This window comes from Tenrec ecaudatus, chromosome 10 (genome assembly GCF_050624435.1).
Source record: "Tenrec ecaudatus isolate mTenEca1 chromosome 10, mTenEca1.hap1, whole genome shotgun sequence".
Classification (NCBI taxonomy): domain Eukaryota; kingdom Metazoa; phylum Chordata; class Mammalia; order Afrosoricida; family Tenrecidae; genus Tenrec; species Tenrec ecaudatus.
Genome location: NC_134539.1, coordinates 19127508 through 19139872, shown reverse-complemented (window position 1 = coordinate 19139872; position 12365 = coordinate 19127508). Strand labels below are relative to the sequence as shown.

The window sequence follows — 12365 nt, the reverse complement described above, 5'->3', positions numbered from 1 at the left end:
TTGTGTGGCTCCCAGGATTCCCCTAAAGCACACCCAGCAGCACTCAGAAGCACCCGCCTCCGTGTTCCATGTCAGGCGGCATGAACTCTGGTTTGATTCAATAGTAACTGTAGCTGGTCTTCACATGGTTGCTGAGGGTGACCATTCTAACCTTGAGCCGTGTAGTACATACACACATTCGTATTTTACATTACCACGCATGAAGACAAATAGCATCTGACCTGTTTAGTTCTCTTAGCCATGAGAGCGGGACTGTTTGTAACGCTATTTCCAGCAGCATGTCTACTAAAACAAAGTTTCAACTCCTGTGGTCTGTCAAAAAGCTTAAGGTCCAGTGTTGGAAAGTATTTGTAACTAAAATAAAAAGCAAAAATAGAACTGCTGATTTAAAATGCATCAACTCTTCACACTCTTTGGTATTTCTATGCCTCATACGGGACCTAGCATCACTCCCCAAAACCCTTATATAGGAAAGCATTTTCCCCCTTCAAATATTTAAGTGGATGAAACATACACAGATGACTCGTGTAGGAAACTTGGCTCCTCATCACCCCATTTATGACTGTGTCCCACCCCCCACCCACCCCATTGCTTTACTGTCAGCCAACCCTGGAAACAAAACACCCAAGGTCTTACTTAACAGAGGAATTAACTCTTTCAACAGAACCCAAGTATTAAATGACAACTGATATTTAATAAATAACAGCGAGGACAGGCTGTAATTGTAACTTTTCTTCATAAGATTACCTTGCATTAGCATTAGAAGGAAAATATCCGTAATAATTCAACTTTAGAGACATACCACAATTTAATCGATTCCTCAGTGTTAAATACTTTGGTGCTATTTCTTAATTCTTTGTCCATAGTTTTGTAAATACCTCTGCTTAATTTCTTAGGATGAGAACCCAGTAACAGCGTTTGCTAAGGTCAATGTTTACCAAAGACGATTAAAATGATTGTCATCACTGTCCAATTATTTTCAGGAAGGTTATTCTTATAGACATGTCCCCACTATTCGCATCCGCTGTCCTCAATCTGAGCAACTGAGGTAAAAATGCTTACACCATTTTGTTAAATTCTAGAAAAGCTGAGCCTACCTTCCTCATAGTATAGACAGAACTTGTTCCTGAAAAACACCTAGTAATTTCTTGTGGCCAATTTTATTCTAGGAGACATTGCTTTTCCCTATTTGTCAACATGTGGATTTCAATTTATAGTCGGCAAAGTAAAATGAAATGTTTAGTAAAACATGAAATCAAAATAGTACTTAAATTACTACCTAAATAAGCCAATCGTATTTAATTTCGCTACTCTCTCCCTGTCCTGGTGATACTGTAAATTAGCTCTGTATTTGTGGAAGGCCTGTATTTCGCATTCCCTCTGACCCTTAACGTCTACTCTCAGGAACACAGCCTTAGGAGAGAACTGTGCATATACACACGGACGTGACTAGATCAGAACTACATGCAAACAGCAGGACTAAACAAATCACCGCAAATGCAGGCAGCGTAGTCACGGAAAATGTGTGGCAGAAAAACACTTACTGACATGGAGAAATGCTTAGACCATGAAGGGAAAGCAAAACTTACAAAGAATACACAAGATGAACTCATACGGAAGTGTCATAAACATACTATTGCATAAATAAAAGGATTTATATTTTACTGTTAAGATACATTGTTAAAATGGCATGTTTTCAGTTTTTTCTTTCATTTGATTTTCTATATTTACTACACTATATTATTTTCATCATAAAAAATCAATTCCATTTTAAGTTCTCAAAAGATTTCCATCTAAATCCCTCTATCTTGTTTTTTCTTAGTCCTCTACTTTCAGTTTTCTATAATATCTACAATTTCTGGCCCTCTATTTTAAATTTTCTGTGATAGTTTACTAATCCAGAACTTCATGCTCTCTAGAATTTTTTTCCTTCTTCCTCGGGCTTGACATTTTGAAACATTAAAATGATTAAATAAAAATCAATAATGATTGACATGTTGCTTCCCCACCAACAAGGCTGTCCAATTCTAATTTTACCAAATCCATGAAACACTGTCCTACATTCATTCATTCACTGACTAAAGGGTGAAAACAACTTTTGAAATTATGTACGTACACGTTTACTAATAATCACAAAGGGTAACGGAATGAACTACTACAGGCGAGTCTCCGCTGCCCTCAGAACAAGTCCCTGCTACCTGTACGTAGGTGGGGTGTCCTTCCCGTCCTCGGCAGGTGGCTCTGGTGGCGTTATGAAGACCGTGTGCTCGCTCTTCTGTGAGTCATCTAACTCCATCAATTTAGGATCTTCTGCTAAATCAAAATCAGCCTAAAAACAATTATTTTCTCTGATGAGTTGGCAAAGAGTGACATCTCATTCTGAAATTGTAACACCAGTCTTAGAGGAGAAAAAAAATACCTTATCTGTTTTTTCTGTGCCTTTATCAGGGAACAACTAGGAAAAAGAAGAGAGATTCGTAATGAAAATATCCACGGTCACTTAACAGATTTTTTATCTTAAAACTCGACTTATAAACAAAAATCCCATCCTTCTTTAAGACCATGTAAACACAAACTATTTCGCAGTCTCTTTGGGGCCCATACTATCAGACTACAACATATTTCCAATGACTAGAGGACAGAAAACAGTTTACTTAGATTCTTTTGTAAATCCAGCTTCGCAAACAAAAGAGGGTCACTCACAAGGATACTGGCTTCTCAAATGCTCTTCTTCTAAATGCTTTTAAACTCCTGCTTTAGTGACTGAAATTTTCTATAAGCTTCACCTCCACCTGGGGGACAGTGGCAATATCTATTTTATAAATCAACAAAAATGCTATCACCTTAGAGACAGCCCAGGAGTGCTAGGTCATACTGGAAAATCAGTAAGCACTCAAAGCTTTCTTAGATATTAGTCTCAAGTTTTATAGATTGTTGCATTAATAATGGCTCATGATCCACTTAGCAAAACTTAAGAGCCCTGTTACAAAAGGAGAAGAAAACGTGCCTCATCACTATTAAGAATCAACATCTAAAGTACATTAGGAGCGAAGAGTCAGTTTCAAATGTAACATATCCCCAACTACTCTCGTCAGAATTAAAGCAGCAGAGGCAAAGGTATTTGGAGAGACTTTAAAACAAAAGAGCAGCTGCAGGCTTTCCAGTACCCAGGAGAGCGGTCTTTTACATCAACTACTAGTCTTATTCATTTAGATAAAATATACAATAGCTAGGCTTGGGAGGCTCAATAAAATGTGCTTAGTAAGCGAGGGTTACAGAACCAAAGTGAAATTCAAAGGAAAAGAAAACAGCGATGCATGGTGCATGGTAAAAATTAGGTAACAGAAAACTAAAAAAAAGGGCGGGGAGGGGGATTTTTATACTAAATCCCGAGTCAGAATAAGTAATATATATATATATACTCATGAGGGCATGCACACACATATACACCCCTCTATCTTCACTCATCGCCGCTTACGTGTAAGATTTTCCCCCTTAATACAGGTGTACAGAACAGACGTTACCTTTTCTATGCAGTCATCGAAAAATGCCAGTCCCGTATCTTTATCACTTACAAAACTGCACTCTTCAATGAAACGAATAAATATCTGTGTTTTAGATAAAAGGGTATAGAATTTTGTATAGGCACGATCGCGACTTTTTAAAAATCCTAGAGAAAAACAAAATCACAATTCAAATGTTAGAGTGGAACAAGATGTTGTATTTCATACGTATATAAAACGCACTGACATGTATGCGAGAGCATTCAAAGAGCTGATAGCAAATAGAAGTTTCCAATAAACAGCAGTCCCTGCTTGGATCTGCTGCCTCCTGCTTCTGAAGCGAGGCTGCGCACCAGTGAGCCAGAGCCCCTCACCACGAGGCTCACTGATACCTTCATCCACCACTAGCAACCCTAGGACATTTCTGCCACCAACTCAAGTCTTCTTTACCCAGCTGTGAACTGTTTCCAACTTTTAAACGCTCCCTGCCAATGTTCCCCAGTCCAATGAGCATGCCTTTTAAGAAGAGAAAATGGGAATCAGTCAATGCAAATGGACCTTTACTCTCGCACTAAAAAACATCACTCATCTTTTTTTTCCTTCCCCTTTTCTGTCCTTCCATCTCAGGTTACACCCGCCACGTGAGCTTCAAGCAGCTCATCCTGGGTTTCTTCCTAAGACAACAGGTGGGTTTGAACTGCTGACCTGTTAACAGCAGCTGAGTGCTTAACTACGGTGCCACCAGAGCTCCCTAAATACTATGGGGAAGGAGCTTCAAAAAGTTGATGGAAAATATAAAGATCAAAATGAAATGGAATTTTTTGCACAAACATTTTGAAGCCCCCTTACATATATCATAATTTAATACATTTCTAAGTGCATTTCTAAGAAACGTCCATGGTGAGTATTTCTTGGTAGCAAAACCAGGTGGAAAATATTTTCACTTTGATAAAAACAATTGCATTTCCCTCACCACTCACCCTGTCGGTCAAACAATGAATCAGCCGCTGTGGCTTTATTTGAGGGCGCCTCTGTGATTGGTCGGAGAAATGTTCTATATCCTTTTAAAATCGAAGCCATGAAACGTAAAAATGCCTCTTGAATTTCCATCTCGAGCTGGGTCATCTTCTTCTGCCAGGAGAAATCTGCCTCGATTGGAGCCATCTCCACTGCTGAACCTTCTTGGGTTTTCTGGTGAACTGATAAATGAAGGAGGAGGTGAAAATGGAATTATATTCACAGACGCAAAACAAAGCCTACGGCTTCTAGAAATTCCTCTCCTCGTAGGCTCAGAGAGTTCATTGGCAGGGGCTTCAAAGTGCCAAAGAACACACTTCAAGATCAGGAAGCACAACACTAATTTCTTCTTAGAATTTTTGTTATCATGATGAGACTTCTTTTAAATAAACTAAAGCTAGGTTTTAAGTTTGTATGAGGACCTTAATCACACACATTCTTTCATTAAAAATATTCCTTTTCCCTCACATTTACCTGAGCATAGCTGGGGATATAATTTCTTTAAGGAGCCAAGGAGATTTTTGCATGGCTTTTTGGGAAGCTGTTTCCAGTTCATGCTCTTCTTTTCATCAGATCTGTTAAATAAGAACATAATTGATTTTTTAAAAAATCTGTTTGTATTCAACAAAATTCTTATGCCAACAGATTGTCTTTCTTTCCTGAAGTTACAATTAATATGCACAGCCTGAAAAAGTGATTTTCAAGGAAGTTCTCTTTTGGTTTCACTCAAACTCCATTAAATTTGGACACCTCATTCTAATTTTTGATTTTGGGAGCTATGACCAATACTAAAATCCCAGGGAAACGAACAACGGAAAAGTGGGGCAGGGCAACAGAGGGCGATGTAGATATGAAAATAATAATCTATAACCTACCAAGGGTTTATGAGGGAGGGAAGGAGCGGGGAAAATGAGGAGCTAATATAACAGGCTCAAGTAGAAATAAAATGCTTTGAAAATGATGATGGCGGCATATGTACAAAGTGCTTGACACGAGGGATGAATGTATGGATTGTGATGAGATGTAAGAGCCCCCAATAAAATTATTTAATTTTTTTTTAATTTTAACAATTTAATAGGGGCTCATACAATTCTTATCACAGTTCATACATATACATACATCAATTGTATAAAGCACATCTGTACAGTCTTTGCCCTAATCATTTTTTTCTCCTCTTTTCTTTTTTTACATTTTATTAGGGACTCATACAACTCTTATCACCACTCATACATATACATACATCAATTGTATAAAGCACATCCATACATTCCCTGCCCCAATCATTCTCAAGGCATTTGCTCTCCACTTAAGCCCCTTGCATCAGGTCCTCTTTTTTTTTTTCCCCTCCCTCCCCTTTCCCCTCCCTCATGTGCCCTTGGTAATTTATACCTCTTTATTTTGTCATATCTTGCCCTATCCGGAGTCTCCCTTCCCCCCTTCTCTGCTGTCCTTCTCCCAGGAGAGAGGTCACATGTGGATCCTTGTAATCAGTTCCCCCTTTCCAACCCACTAAATTATTTAATTTTAAAAAGTTATATTTTACAATTATATTTTAAGTGTCTAATCAAATTGACCGGCAACTCCAAAATACCTACTCTAAAAATTTTGTTGTGCCCCAAATGATAATGGATTCTATGTAAGGAAAGATAAACTCCTTACATTAATCAAAGTACATATTGATTCACACTGCCCTTTCCCAAGGCTTGAATATGAAAGGCTGTTCACTAGAACTTCCTAAATTAGGTTGCAGATCACATTCATAAGAGGCACCTTGGAAAAAATGCCTGGAGATCAACTTCCAAAACTCCCACCCTTGAAAACCCCAGTCTACAAACACAGACTGTGCCGAGTCAGCACTCACTTAGCTGCAATTGGTTTTTAATAGATTCGCTCGACCCAGCATTTATCAAAATCTTCAGAAAGTCCAACACGCCACCATTAAACCACTGAGTCCTCCACCAGTTATCCAAGGTTATACTATAACATGAATGGAAATTCCAACATCCTTCATAAAGGAAATTAAGACCCTACCGTCAATTTACATAATACAAACCACTGGGTTTGTAACACCCTATCATGTTAAATATGGTGGTCCTTGGAATCTTGAACTCCTAATAAAAATTCCTTATAGAATTATATGTGTTAATTTATAGGAAAAGAGTCAAATGAGTCCCAAACCCATTTCTTGAGTTAAAGGGACGGCGGGAGGGATTACTCGGGGAAAACTGTTCAAAATTATTTTTTAAATAGTATTTTCATCAACAGAAATGTTATATAAATTATTTTAAGTTGGGAGAATTTAAGTAACTCTATAATATTGTGTAACTTGGTATGTTTGTCTGAGTAGACGAGAGAAACAAATCAGAGTACACTCATGTGTGTAAGAAAGAGCTTTACATACAAGAGCAACTGAAAATGGAGAAAACATCCCAGTCCAGTCCAGATCAATTCCATCAGTCCAATATCAACTCATATGCCTAATACCAATCTATAAAGTCCTCTTCAGACTCACGAAACATATGCAATGACACCAAATGCAGGAAGATCCAGTGGCAGTAGAGGTATCTCAGCGCTGGCAGGGGTCTCCAAGTGGCTCCTCCAGCTCCAGGGCTCTAGAGTTGCTCCATATCTTGTCGGCAAATACACCTCGCAGGGAGTGAGCATGTGTTCTGCCTCCAATGAGCTCTTTACCTCTACTGCCTCCAAGTGAGGTGATCAAGCAGCGACCTGACTGACAAGGCTTAACTTCACCCCTCACCCCTATCTCAGATTGACAACAGATCAGGTACCTGCCACACTTGGAAAATAAAATAGGGAAACATCTGAGTTATAAGATCCTAAGTAATCGGCCGCGGTGTGGTGCTGTCGGGGAGCCTGATGGGTTTGTAAACCCCAGAGCGAGAGTCTGCTGGGCCGAGGTCGCTGCAGTGCAGAGATCCCCGGGGCGAGGCCAGCGTCACCATGTCTGACCAGAAGACAAAACCTTCAACTGAAGACTTGGGGGATAAGAAAGAAGGCGAATACATCAAACTCAAAGTCATTGGACAGGACAGCAGTGAGATCCACTTCAAGGTGAAAATGACAACACATCTCAAAAAACTCAAAGAATCATGCTGTCAAAGACAGGGAGTTCCAATGAATTTACTCAGGTTTCTCTTTGAAGGTCAGAGAATTGCTGATAATCACACTCCAAAAGAATTGGGAATGGAGGAAGATGTGATTGAAGTTTATCAGGAACAAACGGGGTGTCATTCAACAGTTTAGATATTCTTTTAATTTTTTTTCTTTTCCCTTAATCCTTTTTTATTTTTAAAAATAGTTCTTTTGTAATGTAGTGTTCAAAACCAAATTGAAAACTGACGCCTCTCTTGCAAACATCTGGCATTTCAATCCTACTGCTCAGTGTTCAGTAACATTTTCTCACTGTGCTGACTTTTGGTGATCCAACCTCAGCCCCTTCATAATGTCCTCTTCTTAAAAATGACGTGTGCACAGAGAGGACCCTTGTCCAGAGCTGTGCATTTGCAGGCTTGTGGGATGAATAAGACCGGCCATTGCAAGTGTTCATAATGACTTTCCAATTGACCCTGACCTTCTAGCATTTGATTGCTTTCCTCCTGGACTGTGACTTTCAGTGGGAGATAGAGGGTTTTCAGAGAACAGAACTGTGGGAAAATTACCGTTCCTTAACTTTAGAAGCTACTCTGAAAATCTGAGAGTCTGGACCGAAAGAAGAGGCCGCTCCCATTGGAGTCATGGTGACAAATGGAGAGTACTGACGAGCTCCAAAGATGGCTTCACTGAAGAGACAACGCGTTTTAGATGGAGATGAAAATCTTGTCAGAAGATCCCAGAAAAGTTCTAAATTACATTAGCAATTAACAAAGCTGTTCAGGCAGAAGTGTATTCAACAGAACACTGTTCTTTTTTATTTTATTTGTGCTTTTTGGCCTGGGAATGGGTTTTAAATGGACATTGTCTGTATCAGTTTCATTAAAATAAACAAAAATATTTGTAAAAACCATATTAATGTTCATCTTATTTTCAATTGTATAGAAATAAATAAAATGCCTAAAACATAAAAAAAAGATCCTAAGTAATCCAGAAGTTCCTCAATATGTACAAACTCAACATATTAAATGTAGGAAAGTGATCCTCTACCTCCTGACCATTAATCTATGAGTGTGCTACAAAAAGTTGATGCAAAATATATTAAAAGATAGGAGATTTTTCCAACTTTTCTAAGTCAAGGAAGCTCCTGGGACTTTACAATTTCAACATGCACTGTGAGACCCCTTTTAGAACTGGTGTTTAAGTGAGAGCAAGCATGTCTTCCTTCTTTACGCCATTCTTTTCATTCATTTGGGCATAATTTCCCAATTAATTCTACTGCTGTGACCATTTGGGCCCCAAATTCTCATTTTCTGCTACTCTCAAACAGAGCAAGAGAGGTCAGGACCGGAAAGTTGGCGCCAACACAAGGGAATTTTCAGTATTGCTTCTGTTTGGGGGGTATGGAAGGAGGTGCTTTACAGGCAGTACGGCTCTTCTGTCCATCCAAACCTGCGTCTCGTTACTGTTGTCCATTACTCTTCGGATTCTCAGTTATATGTGCCTGACATATTTACCACTTCCAGTAAACATAAACTGTGACTCAAGTTTTCTTTTTAATCATTTTATTGGGAGCTTTAAAGCTCATCACAATCCATATGTACACCCACTGTGTCGAGGACATTTGTACATGTGTTAACATCATAATTTTCAAAACATTTTCTTTCTACTTGAGCCCTTGGTATCAGCTCATTTCCCCCCTCCCCCCTCCTCTCCTCTCCTTCCCTCATGAACCCTTGATCATTTATAAAAATGTTTTCCCATGTCTTACATCAACCACTGTCTCCCTTCACCCATTTTTCTTTTGTCTGTCCCTCTGCAAGGGGGTTACATGTAAATCATTGTGATCAGTTCCCCCTTTCTTCCTTCACCTTCCCTTACCCTCTTGGTATGGTTACTCTCAATACTGGTCCTGAGGGATTTATCTGTCCTGGATTCCCTGTGTTTCCAGTTCTTAACTGTACCTGTGTACAGGCTTTGGTCTAGTCAGATTTGTAAGGTAGAATTGGGGTCATAATAGTGGGGGGTGGGGGGGGGAATCATTAAAGAACTAGAGGAAAGTTGTACGCTTCATTCCTTCTGGTTCTGCTCCTAAGAATTTGCTTTTCCACCCCAAATATATCATCTCAGACTGTAGATTTTTACAAGATCCTTAGGGGAAGCTTATAGATCCCCTGATATATACCTAAGAATCACCTGGGGGGTCTTATTAAAATACAAATTTTCAGCAGGCAGTCAACCCTAAAATGGACAGCTTCGTGCTGGTGTTGACAGGTGCTGGCAAGTCAGTCTAGCTCATAGCAACCCTGTGTACAACTGAACACAACACTGGCCCGTTCAGCACCCATCACAGTTACCATGATTGAACCCATCGTCACAGCCACGGTGTCATTCCATCTCCTTAAGGGACTTCCTCCTTTGGGCTGACCCTCCACCAAGCATGTTGTCAGCCCCCCCAATATCACGTCCGAAGCGTGGGAGACAAGAGTTCAGTTCCCCCACTCCTGAGGAGCACTCTGGCTGTCCTTCCTCCAGAGTCCGGTTACGTGACTGGCTCTTCTGGTAGTCCACGTACTTCCAATGTTCTTCAGCAACACGATAAATCAAATGCACCAATTCTTCTCTAGTCTTCCTTTCTCATGCTTCAGCTTTCACACACACGCGAGGCCTTTGAAAAGGACTATGACTGAGGCCAGGTCTACCTCAGTCACTTAAGCATGACTTTCCTTGCTCTCGAGCACTTGAATAGGTCTCGCGCAGCTCGGCCCACGCAACACACACTGTGTGCTGTCTGCGCGGCTGCGCTCACCACCGCTCACGGGCCCAAGGGAACCAAACGAGTCCCTGACAGTGTCGATCTTGTCTGTTCATCATGTTGGGGAAGGAGTGTGCCAGGATTTGGTTTTCTTTACACTGAGTTGTATTCTGTAGTCTTTCTCAGCTTCTGGTCCTCTTTGCTTTCAGCAAGCCAGCTGTGTCATGCCCACAGTGCAGGTTGTTAATGTGCCTGGTAAAGTCCAACTTCTAAGATTATTTGCTCGGCATACAGGTCGGCACAACCCTGACGCCCTGGGATAGTATATCCTTTCCTGTTTGCCTCTTGGTTTACACTCTTTCTCACCGAGTCAGTTCCTGCTCATGGCAACCATATGGGACAGGGCAGAACTGCCCCTATGGGCTTAAGAGGGTAACTCTTTACAGGAGCGGGAAATCTTCAAGTGGCTGGTGGTTTAAATGCCGATACTGTGATTAGCAGCCACCCGTTGTTGCCATGTTACGTTACTGGGACAGGGTAGGCTTTATCTTAAATAGATGCAAAGCCACAAGCTCTCCAGGGAGCCAAGAAACCAGTTACAGAGAGAAAGCCAGTGAGTGCCTCCTGTGAGAGGGCTTCTCAGTCCCTGAGGACATCAAGCTTGGGAAAGTGCAGGGGCAGTGAAAATCAAGAAGGCTCTCGAGCAGAGCTATGGGCGGGGGCGGGGGCTGCAGCAATGGATCCAGCAGAGGAGCAAGGCCAAGGGGATGCGGGCACAGGACCAGGCCGTGTTTGGTTGAGTATAGGGTCGCTATAGATTGGTCCCAATTCGATGGCACCTAACCGCAACTGTGAGAAAATATATTCCCATGGGTGAAAGCCAACCATTTGTGCTATTTCCATTATAGCACCACTAGATAACTGGAACTTTCCCACTAAGTAGAGGGTAGGAGATCACTCTATATTGTACCTAAATTTTATCTCAAACAGGTAGACTTTTTTTTAAATTAAGAGATCATTTTACAGACCTATTTTTTTTAATCTTACAATATGGGTTTGAATCATACCCAGAAAGCCTACCACCTGTATAGCTCTAAAAGATGTGTTCAATTATCCCACTGCACCCCAAGTATTATCCCAACATAAAGTACTACACTATTGAAGAAGATGCGCTTTTTTCTCCCCCTTTTCTTCAAAGCTTACAATTTTCCTGGAGTTTGACAACTGCGATGGTTGCTAAGTGTTGTGTTAAAGGTGAAGACTGATGAACAACTTTCAAAAATAGTAACTTCTCGATGGTTTTAAGGAAAAGCTGCAACCCTATGTGGGAAAAAATATACAAGGAGGAGGTAATACAAAAAGGACCAACTTACATATATACCATGTTTGTATCCAAGTCGATGCAAACCACATCTTGCGGAGGGTCATGGAGGTCGAAGTATCTGGAGTCCACGCCCACTATGAAGGGCAGAGGCGCACTGAGCACGCCCGCCAGGGAGAGGGGACACAGGGGGATGTATGGGCACTGCCACTGAAACGGAAAGATCATCTGGGGACAAAAAAGTTTCACAAATTAGCCCAAATGTAAACTGTCAATGAACACATACCATGTGCCAAGCTCCTGGTCTAACCAATGGTGCACACACACACACACACACACACACACAAAAAACCCCTGCCCTCATGTAACTTATCGTCTACCATGATGGGCAGCACACATGTGGCTGCTTGTTTTTCTCCTACAAAAGACAGTGCATAGTTTCGGTTCGTAGGCCAGCCCGTCCCTCATGCAACTATTCATCTCTGCCATTGTGAGTGTGGGCTATGTTCCCATAAAACTATTTACACAAAGGTGGTGACCACGATTTGGCCTGTGGAACTTAGTCTCGCAGGAAGAAACAGAAAACAAACACAAGAGGTAACAAAAAGACACTGTCAGAAAATGGTAAGCATTTTCTGGAAGGAAAAAAGGAGAGAAA

General features: G+C 40.8%; 2 protein-coding genes across 3 annotated transcripts in view; one reads left to right on the top strand and one right to left on the bottom strand.

The window, feature by feature from the left end:
- DENND4C (DENN domain containing 4C) overlaps positions 1–12365 on the bottom strand; it is a 109582-nt gene that overhangs the window by 47535 nt on the left and 49682 nt on the right. For both annotated transcript variants that reach the window (XM_075559979.1, XM_075559980.1), the window contains exons 11-17: positions 11760–11935; positions 4995–5095; positions 4484–4702; positions 3525–3670; positions 2420–2455; positions 2199–2329; positions 222–354 (exon numbers count right to left, since the gene is read on the bottom strand). In XM_075559979.1, coding sequence (XP_075416094.1) covers positions 222–354; positions 2199–2329; positions 2420–2455; positions 3525–3670; positions 4484–4702; positions 4995–5095; positions 11760–11935 — 942 coding nt within the window. The remainder of the gene's footprint in view (positions 1–221; positions 355–2198; positions 2330–2419; positions 2456–3524; positions 3671–4483; positions 4703–4994; positions 5096–11759; positions 11936–12365) is intronic.
- On the top strand, positions 7482–7784 carry LOC142457825 (small ubiquitin-related modifier 1-like). The gene has a single exon (XM_075558924.1). It carries the CDS (start codon positions 7482–7484, stop codon positions 7782–7784), a length of 303 nt encoding a protein of 100 aa, XP_075415039.1.

Bases quoted from the DNA above. Each gene is read 5' to 3' on its own strand.
- LOC142457825 (XM_075558924.1), top strand. From the start codon at position 7,482: ATGTCTGACCAGAAGACAAAACCTTCAACTGAAGACTTGGGGGATAAG.